Raw genomic sequence first — 18,785 nt, 5'->3', positions numbered from 1 at the left:
TGGCAAATAGTGAGGAGGATAGCCATAAACTGCAGGAGGATATCAATGGACCGGTGAGGTGGGCAGAGCAGTGGCAAATGGAATTCAACCTGGAAAAGTGTGAGGTAATGCTCTTGGGGAGGGCTAACAAGGCAAGGGATTACACTATGAATGGTAGGACCCTGGAAAGTACTGAAGATCAGAGGAACCTTGGTGTGCATGACCACATATCTCTGAGGGTAGCAGGACAGGTAGCTAAGGTGGTTAAGAAGGCATAAAGGACACTTGCCTTTATTAGCCGAGGCAGAGAATAAAAGAGCAGGGAAGTTATGCTGGAACTGTATAAAATGCTGGTTAGGTCACAACTGGAGTACTGCGTGCAGTTCAGGTCATCACATCATGGGAAGGATGTGATTGTACTGGAGAGGGTGCAAAGGAGATTTACCAGGACGCTGCCTGGGCTGGAGAATCTGAGCTATGAGGAAAGATTGGATAGGCAGCGAAGGTTGAGAGGGGACCTGATAGAGGTGTATAAGATTATGAGGGGCATAGATAGGGTGGATAGGAATGCACTTTTTGCATTTGTTGAGGGGGTCAGTAACCAGGGGGCATAGGTTTAAGGTAAGAAATAGAAGGCTAAGAGGGAGTTGAGGAGAAATATTTTCACCCAGAGGGTGGTGGGAGTCTGGAACTCACTGCCTGAAAGGGTGGTTGAGTCCGAAACTCTCGTAACATATAAGAACTATTTAGATATTCACTTGCATTGCTATAGCCTCCAGGGCTATGGGCCAAGCGCTGGAAAATGGGATTAATGTAGTCAGACCTTTGTTGACCAGAGATGGGCCAAATGGCCTCCTCTGTGCTGCAAACATCTATGAGTTGGAGGGCTGGTGAAGATAGAACCTATGTTTGAGAAAACTAGAGGAAAGCAAATGACATTTGATCAGTGCTTTAGGTCTATGAAGGTTGATCAGGATCTTTAAAACCTTAGAGGGGTTAATTGAAGAATTTAAAAGGAATGTCCCTTATGGGAATAAGGTCCCATCTGGAAAACCATAAAATTTCTAAGACAAGAGAAGTTCAGTAATGGTAACAAATATGAATTATCTCACAAGCATGTTAGCTACAGGCCATTGTTTGTGAACTCAAAAACTGGAGAGACAAGAGATCGGATCAATATACAGACAATGACCTGGGGGACAAAACAAACTTCCCTCTGAGTAGTGAAAGAGAGAGTTTGAAGGGTAAAGTTGATTTAAGGTAACCGACATGCTATCTTTGTCTTAAAAAAGGACATGTAAAGCCAGAATGCTAGAAATTAAAGGACACAGCTGCATATTTGTAAGCTCGCACAGTGGTCCTCCAGAAGCATAGACATAGAAACATAGACAATAGGAGCAGGAGTAGGCCATTCAGACCTTCGAGCCTGCTCCGCCATTCATCATGATCAGGGCTGATCAAACAACTCAATAGCCTGCTCCCACTTTCTCCCCATATCCTTTGATCCCTTTTGCCCCAAGAGCTTTATCTAACTCCTTTTTGAAAACATACAATGTTTTGGCCTCAACTACTTTCTGTGGTAGTGAATTCCACAGACTCACCACCCTCTGGGTGAAGAAATTTCTCCTCATCTCAGTTCTAAATGGTCTACCCAGTATCCTCAGACTGTGACCCCTGGTTCTGGCCTTCCCCACCATCGGGAACATCCTTCCTGCATCTACCCTGTCTAGTCCTGTTAGAATTTTATAGGTTTCTATGAGATCCCCCCCTTTTTCTTCTGAACTCAAGCGAATATAATCCTAACCGACTCAATCTCTCCTCATATGTCAGCCCCGCCTTCCTAGGAATCAGTCTGGTAAACCTTCGCTGCACTCCCTCTATAGTAAGAACATCCTTCCCCAGATAAGGAGACCAAAACAGCACACAATATTCCAGGTGTGGCCTCACCAAGGCCCTGTATAATTGCAGCAACACATCCCTACTCCTGTACTCGAATCCTCTCGCTATGAAGGCTAACATACCATTTGCCTTCTTTACCGCCTGCTGCACCTGCATGCTTACCTTCAGTGACTGGTGTACGAGGACACTTAGATCTCATTGCACATTCCCCTCTCTCAATTTATAGTCATTCAGATAATAATCTGCCTTCCTGTTTTTGCTACCAAAGTGGATAACCTCACATTTATCCACATTATACTGCATCTGCCATGCATTTGCCCACTCACTCAGCTTGTCCAAATCACACTGAAGCATCTCTGCATTCTCCTCACAGTTCACCCTCCCACCCAGCTTTGTGTCATCTGCAAATTTGGAGATATTACATTTAGTTCCCTCATCTAAATCATTAATATGTATTGTGAATAGCTGGGGTTCCAGCACCGATCCCTGCAGTACCCCACTAGTCACTGCCTGCCATTCGGAAAAAGACCCATTTATTCCTACTCTTTGTTTCCTGTCTGCCAACAGTTTTCTATCCATCTCAATACACTACCCCCAATCCCATGCGCTTTAATTTTACACGCTAATCTCTTATGTGGGACTTTGTCGAAAGTCCAAGTAAACGACATCCACTGGCTCCCCCTCATCAACTCTAGTAGTTACATCCTCCAAAAATTCCAGTAGATTTGTCAAGCATGATTTCCCTTTTGTAAATCCATGCTGACCCTGTCCGATTCTGCCACTGTTTTCCAAGTGCTCAGCTATTAAATCTTTTATAATGGGCTCTAGAATTTTCCCCACGTCAGGCTGACTGGACTATAATTCCCTGTTTTCTCTCTACTTCCCTTTTTAAATAGTGGAGTTACCGTAGCTACCCTCCAATCTGTAGGAACTGTTCCAGAGTCTATAGAATCTCGGAAGATGACCACCATGCATCCACTAGTTCTAGGGCCACTTCCTTCAGTACTCTGGGATGTAGATTATCAGGACCTGGGGATTTATCGTCCTTCAATCCCATCAATTTCCCCAACACCATTTCCCTACTAGTACTGATTTGTTTCAGTTCCTCCCTCTCACTAAGCCCTGTCTTCCCCAACATTTCTGGTATGTTATTCGTGTCCTCCTTTGTGAAGACAGAACCAAAGTATGTATTTAGCTGGTCAGCCATTTCTTTGTTCCCCATTATAAATTCCCTTGTTTCTGATTGTAAGGGACCTACATTTGTCTTCTCCAATCTTTTCCTCTTCACATACCTATAGAAACTTTTACAGTCAGTTTTTATGTTCCCTGCAAGCTTACTCTTGTACTCTATTTTCCCTTTCTTAATCAATCCCTTGGTTCTCCTTTGCTGAATTCTAAACTGCTCCCAATCCTCAGGTCTGTTGTTTTTTTTTTTAGCCAATTTGTTTGCCTCTTCCTTGGATTTAATACTACCTCTAATTTCCCTTGTAAGCCATGGTTTGGCCACCTTTCCTGTTTTACCTTTGCGCCAGACAGGAATAAACAATTGATGCAGTTCACCCATGCGCTCATTGTATGTTTGCCATTGCCTATCCACCATCATCCCTTTAAGAAACGTTTCCCAATCCATCATAGCCAACTCACGCCTCATACCATCGTAGTTTCCTTAATTAAGATTCAGGACCCTAGTTTCAGAATCAACTACGTCACTCTCTATCTTGATGAAGAATTGTATCATATTATGGTCGCTCATCCCCAAGGGGCCTCACACAACTGGATTGCCAATGATTCCTTTCTCATTACACAATACCCAGACTAGGATGGCCTGTTCTCTAGTTGGTTCCTCAAAGTGTTGGTCCAGAAAACCATCCCGTTTACACTCCAGGAATTCCTTATCTATGACATTGTTACTGATTTGATTTACCTAATCTATATGCAGAATAAAGTCACCCATAATTCCAGATGTTCCTTTATTGCATGCATCTCTAATTTCCTGTTTAATGCCATTCCCAACATCACCACTACAGTTTGGGGGTCTGTAAACAACTCCCAGTAACGTTTTTTGCCCCTTAGTGTTACTCAGCTCTACCCATCCGGATTCCAAATCGACGGAGCTAATATCTTTCCTCACTGCTGGGTTCATTTCCCCTTTAACCAGCAGTGCAACTCCACCGCCTTTTCCTTTTTGTCTGTCCTTCCTAAATACTGAATACCCCTGGATGCTCAGTTCCCATCCCTGACCACCCTGCAGCCATGTCTCCGTAATCCCAACTATATCATACCTGTTTACATCTATTTGCGCGGTTAATTCATCCACTTTATTGTGACTGCTCCTCGCATTAAGGCACAAAGCCTTAAGGCTTGTCTTTTTAACATTACTTGTCCCATTCCCACTATTGTTCACTGAGGCCCTGTTTGATTCTTGCCCTTGATTTCTCTGACTATCACTTTTCTTATTCCCCTTCTTTCCTTTGTTCTTGTCCTTGATTTCCCCCTCCTCTGACTCCTTGCATAGGTTCCCATCCCCCTGCCATCTTAGTTTAAACCCTCCCCAACCACTCTAGCAAATATTCCCCCTTGAACATCAGTTCCGGTTCTGCCCAGGTGTAACCCGTCCAGTTTATGCTGGTCCCACCTTCCCCAGAACCAGTCCCAATGTCCCAGGAACCTGAAACCCTCTCCCTCACACCATGTCTTCAGCCACGTATTCATCCGATATATCCTGCTATTTCTACCCTGACTAGCATGTGGCACTGGTAGTAATCCTGAGATCACTACCTTTGAGGTCCTACTTTTCAACTTACTTCCTTACTCCCTATATTCTGCTTTTAGGACCTCATCCCTTTTTTTAACCTATGTTGTTTGTACCAATGTGTACCACGACCACTGGCTGTTCACCCTCCCCCTTCAGAATGTCCTGTTGCCACTCCGAGACATCCTTGACCCTAGCACCAGGGAGGCAACATACCACCTTGGAGTCTCGTTTGCAGCCACAGAAACGCCTATCTATTCCTCTTGCAATTGAATCCCCTATAACTATTGCATTCCCACATTTTTTACTCCTCCCCTATGCAGCAGAGCCAACTGTGGTGCAACAAATTTGGCTGTTGCTGCTTTCCCCTGAGAGGCCATTCCCCTCAACAGTATCCAAAATGGTATATCTGTTTTGCAAGGGAATAGCCACAGGAGATTCCTGCACTGCCTGCCTAGTCCTCTTGCTCTGCCTGGTGGTCATCCATTCCCTTCCTGCCTGTGGACTGTTAGCCAGCGGTGCGACCACCTCTCTATACGTGCTATCCACGATACTCTCCACCTCGCGGATGGTCCACAGTGTCCCCAGCCGCCGCTCCAGCTCCGAAACCCAGGCTTCCAGGAGCTGCAGCTGGAGACACTTCCTGCAAATATGCTGGCCCCGGGCACTGGAAATGTTCCCGGCTTCCCACATAGAGCAGGAGGAGCACACCATGGCTTTGAGCTCTCCTGCCATGACTTACCCCTTTAAATTAAATTAAACCTTTTGGAAGATACTTAATATTAAATAATATCAATTACTCTAGGGCGCTTCTTCCCTGCTCCTTGTTGTTACAGAATATAGCCCTTACAAACGATGAACCACAAAATAAGATCTTAAAAACTATAAGCGATAAAAGTAGTAAATGCTTACCCGACCATACACACGGTACTCAAAGGATCACCTCATTCCCTCCTCACCAAACTCCCAAAGCAGCATTCCAGTGCAGACTGTGATGCTAACTGCAGGACACTCTTCCCAGACTGCTTCACAGCGATGCTGACTGAAGGACACTCTTGCCAGACTACTTCACAGCGATGCTGACTGCAGGACCCTTTTCACAGAAAGGACTGTCCCAATGAGAAAAACTGATGAAAAACCTATAGGTTCTGCTGTATGCAGTACTAGAGTGGGACAGGGTGCAGTAAATTATTTAAGTATTCTGTATAAAGTTGAAGTGCCCTAATTCTTGTCTGGTGAGGCAGGAAAGCTGGATCAGCCTAGTCACTGATGTTGGCATGTGATGGAACTTTCCCTCCTGAAAATTCTCTAAATTAAGATGTATTGATACAGAGTATTGTTATGACCACTTGAGGAGGGGCAAAATGACCCCCCTATTCTCCCACTCCAGGTTTGATGTAATAGGGCTTTTTTGTGAATTTAGAGAGGTTATGCTTTGCCAATTCTGTAAGAGTCCCACTATTTGCGCTTTTAGGTTGTAAATAATTAGTCAGATAGGTTTTCTTAGGTTAAGCAAAGAACAATATACGTTTATTGAAACTATTTCCTGAACTTAAAAAAAACTAGTTAAATTGCAACCACCATTCATACATCACACACATTTGCCTGGGCCAGCACACACATACCGGTACAGATGGCAGAGCAAGAGGGTAGGCTTATAGGATTTTTACAGTCCATGAAAAATAAACCAGGAATATACGGTTAGCTGTTCCTTGGCTGGTCTTGATGCAGTGATTCCACATTGCAGCTATTTTGCTCATTGTGTAGTTGTATGGAGTAGATTTCCATGCTGTTTCCCGAAAAGATCTCTGTTCGCAGTAGATTTTGCAGGATGGTTACTTTGCAAATTGGGTGGCACTTTTGAGAGAGAGGCAGAGAGGGCACACAGTTTCACTACAACATTGTCTTTTCTTTCTCTCTCTCCTGCTTGGTAAGGAGTCCTTGAAGTACTTTGCTGGATGTATGTTCCAGGGAAATTCTATTAGTTCATATATGCTGCAGTTATTGTTTCAGAACATGTAATTACATTTTGATGTCTCATCTCTGAAACATTTGAAAAATCCCAGGATGGTATGAAGCCAACAGGAGATTCTCCAGAGGTTGAGTGCCTGCTTTTCATCCCACTTGGTGGAATGCAGAATTGTGTGTATTGTAGCAGTCTGAGCTGTTTCGTCATTGTCTCTGGAGGGTTCCAATTTTTAAAAAAAATCTGGTCAATAAGAGAAAAATGAGAAATTGTATCCTTGTAACAGTATTTATGGGAATTGTTTATTCATTCCTTTGTATAGAGTTAATTTATTTAATAAATGGTTGTATAATTGTGGGTGTTGTACCTAACCTGTTCATCGATAGTATAGATTTTTATCAGGAAATGGTGTGGCTGGAGATAAAGTATTGCCATCCCCAGTGATTCCGGAAAAAAACCGTTTAGGCTGTGGACACAGAAGTTGTGCAGGAAAACTTGAGTGATCTAAAAGAATCAATAGTTTCTTGTAACCCTTCTGTGAAGATTACTGTTTCAACTAAAGATGTGTCCAAAGAGTCAGAAACTCAAAATTGCAACTGTTAAGGGAACATTGGAGCATCATGCTGGAAACAGAATTATTGGCAGTTGGAGACAAAGTAAAGCCATCTGAATTAAATATGCAGGCAATCATAAGGTGAATAAGGTGTTGCAGAACAGATAGGAGCAGTACTCAAAGCTAATGACAAAACAAAGGGAAGAAATGCTTTGAAACAAATTGTCATTACTGCATCCAAAGCTGATACCATAGAGCTCCAAAGCAGCATATGTGTTCTTGAACGTTTATTAAAACCTCAAAATGAAGAACTCTTGCTATAAAAAAGCTAGACAAAGCCCAAAATGATTGGGAACATGAAAAACAAATATTATTTTTAAAATTGTGAACTGACTATAAAGGGGTATCAATCTATTTTGGCTGATCATCAGCATAACCTTAACAAAGTTCTTAAAGCAGCTAAAGAGGATTTTACCTGACAGAAAAATGAACTGCTTGCACAAAACGATATGTAACGTTAAACCTCAATCTCCTGGAAAAGGACATCGAATTTTAAATTATGGAACAAACTTAAGGATAAAAGTGATCCTGATTTTAAACAGGGTGAAGTGAATCCAATTTGGAGGACAGTTTGGATGTTTGACTGGTGGAGACTTTCTTCACAGACTTGGATACATGCAGGCATAGAAGAAAATGGAGATCAGGAGTTAAAACCTTAAAAGAATGGTTCAGAGTCTATTTTAAAAGTGAAAATCCTGATAACGAATTAATGTTTGACTAAAGAAGAACAAAGGAATCCAGAAAATAAGAAGCCACTAAGACAGAGGATTTCTCTTTAGATTACAACTCACAGCTGCCAACATCCAGAAATCAGTTGAGTTGCCAACACTCAGCAAGGCTCGCCAAGAACTCCTTGGACAGCACCTTCTAAACCCACAACCGCTACCATCTTGGAGGACAAAGGCAGCAGACACATGGGAACACCACCTCCTGGAAGTTCCCCTCCAAGCCACTCACCATCCTGATTTGGAAATATATTGCCATTCCTTCACTGCCGCTGAGTCAAAATCCTGGAATTCCCTCACTAACAGCACCGCGGGTGTACCTGCACCACATGGACTGCAGCGGTTCATGAAGGCAGCTCACCACAACCTTCTCAAGGGCAAATAGGCATGGACAACAAATGCTTGCCTAGCCATAGGCACCCACATCCTATGAATGAATAAAAGAAAAATCATCATGTTGTTCTTGACCAGGCTAACCAGAGCAAACAAATTGTTAAATCTTTGGGCCCATTGTAAATGTTCCATAGTCCAGACTGTGTGCAATTCAATATAATAAAAAGTAGCATGAAAGGTGCAAAATCACAATACAGTGTTTTAACTGAGGGCAATGAAATACTGTGTAACCTACGAAAAATGAAAAAGATCTTTTGCGCAGATTGAAAGGAAGTGAATTGACCAGTAATAAAAAAAAACTCAATTGCTTGGCTTTTGAGAATCTGAGAGCTCATGCTAGCTGAACGTCAAATCATAATTGTCACTTTCAGATGGCAGTTACGGGTTAAGCCTTATAATGCTGCCAAGACAAAATGTTTAGTGGTGAAATGTAAGACTAGGAGAAAGAATGTTACCAGTAACATATGTAGTAGGTTAGTTGTTGAATGTTTATAAAGTGATGAACAATGCATAATTTTTAAGTTGAATTATTATACATATGTATTTTTGTGTTAAGGAAGGTAGAGTGTTTCCAGTTTCACTTAGGTTTTTAATGAGTCTTGGTGCCTAGAAGTCTGGATGAACCTGTGGCTGAAAGGTTAGTCTTTTGTGTTTGTTTATGTGTATATACATTTTTAATGAGGTTTTACAACCCCTGAAATCAAAGAGATGGGTTAAAAAAGGGTTAGAAGTTTAGCGATTTTGGGGGAAAAAAAACAAAGTAGAACAAAACTGGGCAGTTGCCTAGCAACAGTGGTCATGTGACACAGAAAGACAGGGAAGAGTCAGTGTGTGTCAGAGAGTGAAGGCATGGATTTTTTTCAGCTCTCTGAGAAGAGAAAAGTTCAAGGCTAGCGGGACAGCAGTTAGCTGAATAGTCAGTTATAGGACTCAGTAACATAATCAGTTTAGCGGTATTGCTACTGAAACAGTGAGTTTAATGCGTGATTATTTTTGGGTTTCTCGGGGATAGATATGAATTGGGTGAGAAGCATCAAGTGAATGCTCAAAAATTCATCGGAAGAAAATAATTTACACATGTGCCAGCCTGAAGCAAGGAGTCTTTGTGTTAAGCTAGTGGTAACTCTTCACTAGTTTATGTGCCTGTAAAGATATTACTGGGTAAAGGAATATTGGGAAATTGAATAATCTTGTGTTTGTATTGAGACCTTTCCAACCTTTTTGTCTGGTGTAATATAGTTCATTTTCCTTATCTTAATAAATAATTCATTCTTCGTGATAAAAGTTCATCAGCAGACTCCTGTGAATTTGTTCAGTAAATTTCCCCCCATGGCTTCTAAAAAAAAATTAGGATCTATCAAGCCAGGTTTCACTCTGGGATATGACTTGCCCAGTATTAATATGAGCTAGGATTGTAGTAATATTTTGGTAGTGTTATAGGAAAAACCATTACTACGGTAGTGCTTTTTCTAATTTTTAAAGGAAGGTGTTATGAATGCGAGACTTTATAAGAAAGTTATGCTTTAAACTGTCTTTTAATTTAAGGTAAAACAGAATGTTCTGAATGCTGTTGGTATGATGTGCCAATTCTGCCTAGAAAGATCGCAGGCCCTGACACTCTTTCCTCCCCCCGCCCACACAGGAGCGCGTCACGCTGGGTGGGCCTTAATTGGCCTGCCCACGTAAAATGGCAGCACGCAGCTGATCGTGGGTGGCGATCAGCTGAGTGCCCACCCGCTCCCGCTCCTGCCCAGCCCACCCAACGGGGAGAAAATTCTCCCCCTCTTTTTTTAAAGTTATTGGTCTCTATGGAGATTGTAACAATACAATATATTTGGTTTTTGGTCACAATCCATAAGAGTGTATTCGATTATATAGATATTAAGAAAGGAAGAAAAGCTTGCAATAATGCAGTGGCTTTCATGACCTTGGGATGCCTCAAAGCGCTTTTGCAATATTTTTGAAGTATAGTCATTGTTTTAATGTAGGAAATGAGGGAGCCAATTTGTGCATAGCAATCTCCCACAAACAACAATGAGTTAATGACCAGATAATCTGCTTTAGTGATGTTGATTGAGGGTTAGAGATTGGCTGGGACACCATTCCCCGCCCCACTTCTTTGAAATAGTACCATAGAATGATAAAGCATAGAAGGAGGCCATTTGGCCCATTATGTCCATGCTGGCTCTTTGAAAGAGCTATCCAATTAACCACATTTCTCCATAGCTTGCAAATTTTCCTCCTTCACGTATTTATCCAATTCCCCTTTGAAAGACTTTATTGAATATGTTTGTCCCATCCTTTCACTGCATTCCAAACCTGCTGCATAAATAAATAAATAGAAGCTCCTTCATCTCACCTCTGGTTCTTTTGCCATCTGTGTCCAGTGACTCTTCTCACTGGAAATAATTTTTCCATATTTACTCAATCAAAACCCAGTGGATGGGATCTTCTACATCACATGGGTAGGCAAATGTAACCTATTTGAGGTATTTAACCTATTAACCTAAATGAGTCATCCAATAGATGGCATCCCCAACAGTGTAGCGCTCTGACAGTACTGTGTGGAGATGTCAGCCTAGATTTTGACATCAATGCTCCAGAATAGGACTTGAACCTATATCCTTTGGCTCAGAGGCAAGGTTAATTTTGCTATGCCACAAATGATGCCTGATATCAGTAGAATGACTGGCTGGTACTATGTAGTCCCCTGAGAGAGAGAGAGAGAGTGAAAGAGAGAGGTTGGGGGGTGGGGGTGCGGGGGGAATAGGAAAAAACATGGCTGCCAAGAGGTGAAAGCCACAGTCCCAACTCTGTTTCCACCTTCAACCGTTTTTACCGGCCCAGGAAAAGATTTGGGTCATGAACCCGACAAACTTCTATTTAGAAGCTGATTATGTCATTGGAGAAGTGGGCAATTTACAACTTCTGGAATTTTCATGGGGGCAGCTGTGATTTGGAAGACCTTCTAAATCACATCTGCAGAGTGAAGGCATGAAACTTGGATTGTAGGTGGGAAGAATGTAAAAGGTGAGTAAATTTTCTTTATTCTTTCATGGGATGTGAGTATCACTGGCAAGGTGAGCATTTGTTGCCCATCCCTGAGTGCCCCTGAACTGAGAGCAGCTAAGAATCAACCGCTTTGCTGTGGATTTGAAGTGATATCTAGGCCAGACCAAGTAAGGATGGCAAATCTCCTTGCCTAATGAGCATCAGTGAACCAGATGGATTTTTACAACAATCGGTGATGGTTGTCATGGTCACCATTACTGAGACTAGCTTTACATTCCAGATTTCTTAATTGCATTTAACTCACTTAAATTGAATTTAATTTATAGCTGCTGTGATGGGAATTGAACCCATGTCCTCAGAACATTAGACTGGGCCTCTAGATTTCCAATGCAGTGATATTACCCCTATGCCAACATCTTCCCCCATCTTGTCCCTTTACAGTTCATCATGAAATGCTGTAGCCTGAGTTGCCTCTGTGTCTACTAAAGTGAATGATGATAGTGCTGTGATTGGAAAAGGTAAGTGATGATCAAATAATGTGTTTGCCAGGTTGGTAGTTCTGGCAACTGGCAAGCTGTCAAGTGAAAGAACAGCATTGTAAAAGTGGAGAACTCTTCAAATGCATTAGAATAGATTATCCACTGGATAAAATGCTTTTCTGCATTGTACAATTATGAAAGTCTAACCCAGTTTGAGATCCAGAGATAATTGTTTACACATTCTCCATTGCTTTCGTTCATTCTTTGCTGATCAGCTCAGCCATCCGTTTTGCTATTTGTAAGGCTCAAAAATGTATCAGCTTTTGACTGCCTTCAAAAACACTAATGGATTCTGAAGTGCAGAATTTGTTTTTACAGCTTCCCTCTGAGGAATGTGAGTTTGTTGTCTTTGACAGATTTATGAGATTCTGAACAGGCTATAATAATTCTTTTAAGTATATATCTTAATAAATTTATGAGCTTTTCAACAACTTCCAAATAGGGCTTGTGAGTTCTGTTTATAAAGTGGATTCTGGATCAGTAGGTGAGGGGAGTGAGAAAGGCCGTGGCGGGGGTGGTGGGGGTGGGGGGGGAGATGGGGGGTAGAGGGGGAGAGGGTAAGGAGGGCTTTACACTGATCCATAGGTTTAAGTTTATATGGATAAGCTACTGATCTACTGATGCCATTAAAGAACTGTACCTGGAAATAGAGGCGGGCCTTTTAATCTGGCTGCTTCGACATTGGCCTGGCCCCCACTTTCACCTCCATCTCTGGGCTGCCACTGGAGGTGGCAGACCCATCTCAATATCTTCCCGCACTCCAGGAAAATTCCCACCTGTTGGCACTGCCAGGGCAGAGGCAGGATGCAATATCATGATTAATCCCGACTCCTGATTCTCGCCTTCAACGGGAACATTCTGGCCCTTGCATTTCTATTTGCAGTACTGACCACTGCCTGCTCGCAGCAAATATTCATTTGTTACAGGATTATCTCATGCATTGAAAGAAAAATATGAATACAGTTTTCTCCATGACAATTTTGTCAAGACTTGGAATCAGCAGCAAACTTTGAAAGTGTGCACTTCGCCATATCACTTATCAACATCAGAATTCCTGTAGAACTTCATGTCATTAGCCCTTAAATGAGGTTTTTCCTTTTACTTTATGAAAACTTCAATGACATTTAAAATATAAGAAATACTGCATCTCTGTATATTTCTTCATATAATAATTATTTAAAGCATACCTGTATTTTTTTTACATAGGATGGGTAAGAAACAGAAGAAGGAAGTTGAGCCATCTCCAAAAGATGCAGTAAGTTACAGTCTTAAATATAAAAGCCTGCAAATAACCATTAGGCACTCGGTGAAATACTTTGTATTGTGGCAATTTGTTTAAAATGTTTGATTAATTGATATCTGAGATGAGGGTGTGCTGAGCATAGATCCACATTTTATTTGAATTTTTGTTTTCTACAAAAGCCAAATTCCAGGTGATTATTTGTCCTATCAGAAAACAAATGGTTGCAGTTAATATTTAGAGAACTAGACAAATTTACTGAACCATTGGGGAAGTTCCTTTGTATGCTTATGAATGGTGTAAACAGCAGGGGTCTCAATGGAGACCTACAGAATGCCGCGACTCATGTCTCTAGTTGGAAAGAGTTTTTTTTCTATTATTTCTCAACTTTGTTTTATTGCAAAATAAGTTTTATTTGCCGTTACTTCCATCCATGTTAAGTTATTTTTAAAAAGCCTAGTGGAGCTTTATACAAATTATACCCAATAGCAACATACTTTTTAATTGTTTGGCTTATTTCTTGGCTGTGCACACCTGGCAGTTTAAAGAGGCCGACTTGTACGCCGCCTATGCAGGCACTTTTTGGTTGCTGTGTAGCCACTAGGGGGAACATTGCCCACTAGATAACCCTGCTGAACTCATTCATGTGGTGAGTTCCATTGTTTCTAAATCTGGGCTGCTTTTTTAAAGATCCCTAGATTCATGCAGGTGGTATCCTGACAAATTATTTTGTTAATTTTCCTCCATTAGCCTTTCAGCTGAGCAGGTGCATTTTCTGTAGAAGCTAGTTTCATTGCCTAGATTGTAAAACAGCCCACCAGCGTAGTACTAAATGATATGAAAATGCAAGGAATAGCATCAAGCACTGTACATGGCTATTTCAACCTCACAAAAGCCTTGACTTTGTCAGCCGTGAAGGCTTGTGGAGTAACCTCCTCAAATTTGACTACGCTCAGAAATTTGTTGCCATCCTCTGCCTAATCCACAGAGACGTGCAAACCATGATCCTCGCCAACTGAACCATCACAGACCCAACTCTGAAGACTGGATCCAACAAGGCTGTGTCATCACACCAATCCTCTTCTCCATCTTCCTTGCTGCAATACTGCACCTCACTTTCAGAAAATTACCCATAGGCATGGGGATTATTTACTGAACTGATGGGAAACTGTACACCAACACTGCCTTCAATTTAAAACCAAAATCACTCCAAATTCAGTCACTGAGCTTCAGCATGCAGATGATGTTTGTGTGTCTGCTCACTCGGAAACTGAGCTCCAGGTCATTGTTGATTCCTTCTCTGAAGCATATGAGCAAATGGACCTTTCACGAAACATCGGGAAAATTAAGATCTTCTTCCAACCAGCTCCCACAGCACAACACCTTCCCACTTCGATTAAGATCAGCGACAAGATCCTAGAAAATGTGAACAATTTTCCAAGTTGGGAGCCTCTTCTCCACAAAGGCAGACAAAGATGACAATTCATGTTGCCTCCAATGTGCCAGTTCAGCCTTTGACAGCTGAGAAAAAGAGCATTTGAGGACCAGGACCTCAAACTTGAGGCTAAGGCCATGGTTTACCAGCCAATAATAATCCCTGTGCTCCTACATGCTTCAAAGTCTTGGACGGCAGGCACCTCAAAGCACTGAAGAAGCACCACCAGCATTGCTTTCTCAAGGTCTGCCAAACTTGGTGGCAAGAAAGGCAGTCCAACAATAGTGTCGTCTCCCAAGCCAACATGACCAGCATCAAAGCGCTAATCACGCAAAACCAGCTCGACTGGACAGGGTATGTCTGTATGCCTGACACCAGATTCATGAAGCAGCCAGGAGGACAGCGGAAATGCTTTATGGATGGCCTCAAAGCAACCCTGAAGAGGCCAAACATCCCCACCACTCATAGGAGTCCCTGGCTTTTGATTGACCAAAATGGAGACGATTCATTCGTAAAAGCACCAAGCACATGGAGAGACTTCGTTGGGAACACACAGTGGCAAGCTCGAGGTGTCAGAGACAGTGCACAAACCTCTGAACAACTCATCTACCTGATCCTCCAAGCACCACCTGTCCTGCATGTGGCAGGATCTGCAGATTGCCATTGAATTTGACAGCCATCTCAGAACCCATTGAACCGGAATGGAAGCAAGTCATCCTTGATCCCGAGGGATTGCCTCAGTAGCAGCTTTCATGTATCTGGTGTCTTTAACAAAAAGACTGTGTCAGGTCACTTTCCAACTAGGTGTGCAGAATGCAGACACCAGTCTAAGGAAAGGTTAAATATTTGACTCCAGATCTCATCACATATTTGATCCAGACATGAACACAAGTGCTGAATGACAGAAGGATGGTGAGAATAGGAGCCCTGATAAAACTGAAGTTAATGTGCTGAGTGGGGAGGACGTCAAAGGGAAAACACTGATAGCTGGAGTCATACTAAATGTAAAGATATGGCTGCCAAAGGACAGTCATCAGAACCTCAGGAGGTTCCTGAGGGAAGAGCCCTTGGCCCAGCAATGTTCAGCTGCTTTATCAATGATCCTCCCTGTATGATAAGATAAAGGGTGGGCCCATTTGTTGATGATTCTAGTATTCAGCTCCATTAAAAACTGTTCTTAAAATAATCAGCCAGTGTAGCCTACAACTGCAACCTGGATAGCACCCAGAATAGAATGAAAATTGACTGGTAACATTTGTACGATATAAGTGCCATGTAATTACCATTATGAGCAAGACAAAGTCATCTTCTCTCCATGACCTTTAGGTGCATCTTCATTACCGCATCCCCCACCGTAAACAACCTGATAGGGGCGGGGAGTTCTGATCAGCATTCAATGGAAGCTTAACTGGACTAGCTATATCAACACCATTGTAGCAAGAGCAGGTTAGAGGCTTGATGCTCTGTGATGAATGGATCACGTCCTGATCCTTCAAAACCCCTGCATTAGCTACAAGGCTGAAGTAAGGAGAATTATGAAATAGTCAATGAAATATATTTGGGTCAAGCTCCAACAGCACTAAAGAAATTTGACACCTTCCAAGACTGGACAGTAGGTTTGAATGAGAAGCCCACTGGACTCAAATTCCATCTCCTCCAACGTTGCATTATGGCTGCAATATATGTGATCTACAGGACACAGTGCATGGGTAAGCATAAGAAACTGGAGTCAGCAAAATGCAGATTTGGGGCAAAAGATAAGGTAGGGCAAGGCCATGTAAGGCTTTAAATACATGCATGAGGGTTTTTGGTTTCTGGTGTTGAGAAGCAGAGTTATTGTAGTTCAGTGAGGACATGGATGATGGACAACAGCACTTGGTGTAGAACAAGATATGTGTGCTGGAGTTTCTGACAAATTGGAGTTTGTAGAGGGTTGAGGATGGGAGACCAGCAAGTGAGCTTTGAGGGTGATCAAATCTGGAGATGATGCAGGAATGTTTGAGAGTTTTAACAATAGAAGTATTGAGGTTGGGGGTGGCATGGGGGGAGGAGACTAGCAATTTTGCAAAGGTATGCAGTACGCAGTCTTTGTGATAGATATGATATAAGTTTTACAAACTCAACTTGAAGTCTAACAAGACTCCTAGGTTCCAAATAGTTAGGTTCAGTCTTGAAGAGCAGCTGCAGAGGGGAATGGAAACTGTAGCAAAGACATCGTGATTCTGATGGAGACTGAATATGATAGTTTTGACCTTTTTAAAGTTGAGTTGGAGGAAGTTGTGACTCACCCAGCACTGATAGCCAAATAATTGGTTAACAGCGCAGGGCTTGTGGGTTCTGAGTATTGGTGTATGGGGTTAAAGGAAGTGGTGGAGAGGTAGAGGTAGCTAAATGTCATTTGTAATTGTGGAAGCTGACCATGTCTCTATACATGTAAATGAGGAAACAGAGGTGCCAAGATTAGATCGTTGCGAACTCGAGGTGAGTGTGCAGGGTTGGAAGAGAAGCTGTTACTTAGAGATGCTTTGGCTACATTCAGATAATTAGGACTTATACATGAGGGTGCAATGCAACGTCCTTAATTCCATTACCTGCCAAATTAGCCAACCTCAGCTGGGGCAGCAGTTAAGGTGTTAAAACTGACTTTGCATTTCTGGGTTAGGGCCAGTAAGTTGGGGGGTTGAGGAGGATGGTTATGGGGGAGGTATCATTGTTCTGTCTTCTGACTTTCATCCAGTGCTCTGCTCAAAGATATCATGCATTTAATTATATGTGAGGATATAATTATATGCATGGCCAAAAATAAATAACTTGAATAAACTAAATAATTTAATTCACTGCCCTAGCTCTCACTAATAGGATGAAGTGCTAAAAGACTTCTGATTTTGTGAAACTATATTCTCGGAAGAATAAGCTCATTCAGGAGAAAAGGGAAAATATTGGAGGGAAAAACATCCTGGTGAGGATCATCAGTAAAGAGAACAGCATCATTTTCGAAGATGTCAAAAACCGATTAGTACTAGAATGGGCCTAAGCATGCATGCCCACATTTAGGTATTCCAATGAAGAAGCAAATATCCGTTTATCATGGACAATAATTTGTATTCTCTGAGGAATAGCCTATAGATGACTCCAGATAGGAGTATTTAATTGAAGATAAAAACAAAAAACTACTGCGGATGCTGGAAATCAAGTTCTGCTGAAGGGTCACGAGGACTCGAAACGTCAACTCTTTTCTTCTCCGCCGATGCTGCCAGACCTGCTGAGTTTTTCCAGATAATTCTGTTTTTGTATTTAATTGAAGCATATTTTCAATCCGGGCACAGAATCCCAATGCTAATATTTGTTCCCATTGTATATAATTTCATAACATATAGGATCTGGTTCTGTATTTTAAATGATCTGCATGATATAATTTTTGAGCCTAGTGCCAGCATTTACTCGGAGATACAAGCATATTTTTAAAATATTTGCTTCTTTTCAAGTTTGCGCTTTTCTTTCAATCTATCAAGCCATGGCGTAAAGATTTTCAAGTTGGATAAATTGTTAGGTTTTATGAAATTTAGGTTTATATTTCTCTATGGCAGACTGCTTAATTTATTGTGAATGTCAGGGTTCAACAAGAGCAAAATTTTATTTTTTGACACGGAAAACTATAAACCATTTCAATCCTGAATTGTTTTAGTTTTGATATAAATTAGCAGAGGTTACAGAAATTATTTTTATTGTTTTTTTCTGGGCATTTTAGAAATTAAAATGAAATTGTAAAAGAGTTAGCCAAGTAGCATTGATTCATTTGAGCTAATCCTGTTTGCTTGTGAATGCCTTTCAAAATTGGAGAATAATAATTAAACTAACAAGTTATATGTTCTGATCTTCTATCACACATCTTAATGAAATTTGCACTTTACCATGATTTTAAGCATTTAGAGCAATGAGTCATCTAATTCGGCATTTTCATCCGATACAAGGTAGATGTTTTAAATGTGATTTAATGGGTGCACCAAAGATGTTTATTCACTTCTTGAAGTGATAGAATAATAAAAAATACACAAAAATGAACTCTACTCTCTTCAACAGTTTAATTCACTTGTTATCGAGAGCAAAAATGTACATACAGTAGTTCTTATGCTGGATTCACCAGAGGATGAAGTTTTGCTTAAAGCCTGTGAAGCCATGTACAGATTTGCCGAGAAAGGTTAGTTTATTTTCATTGACATTTGTCTCATTGT

At 41.5% G+C, this 18,785-nt stretch overlaps 1 protein-coding gene across 6 annotated transcripts in view; it reads left to right on the top strand.

Annotated features, from left to right (window-relative positions):
• The window catches only part of armc3 (armadillo repeat containing 3), a 177,509-nt gene that overhangs the window by 16,638 nt on the left and 142,086 nt on the right, over positions 1–18,785 (top strand). For 4 of the 6 annotated variants that reach the window (XM_078538263.1, XM_078538239.1, XM_078538235.1 and 1 more), the window contains exons 2-3: positions 13,085–13,133; positions 18,634–18,751. In XM_078538263.1, the coding sequence (XP_078394389.1) occupies positions 13,085–13,133; positions 18,634–18,751 (167 nt within the window). Of the gene's footprint in view, positions 1–11,780; positions 11,858–12,190; positions 12,213–13,084; positions 13,134–18,633; positions 18,752–18,785 lie in introns of those variants that run through there. The other 2 variants (XM_078538252.1, XM_078538247.1) reach the window with 2 other exon arrangements.

The sequence above is a fragment of the Cetorhinus maximus genome, chromosome 3, assembly GCF_964194155.1.
Source record: "Cetorhinus maximus chromosome 3, sCetMax3.hap1.1, whole genome shotgun sequence".
NCBI classification, from domain to species: domain Eukaryota; kingdom Metazoa; phylum Chordata; class Chondrichthyes; order Lamniformes; family Cetorhinidae; genus Cetorhinus; species Cetorhinus maximus.
The sequence above is the reverse complement of the archived record's forward strand: the minus strand, read 5'-3'. Positions and strand labels throughout refer to the sequence as shown.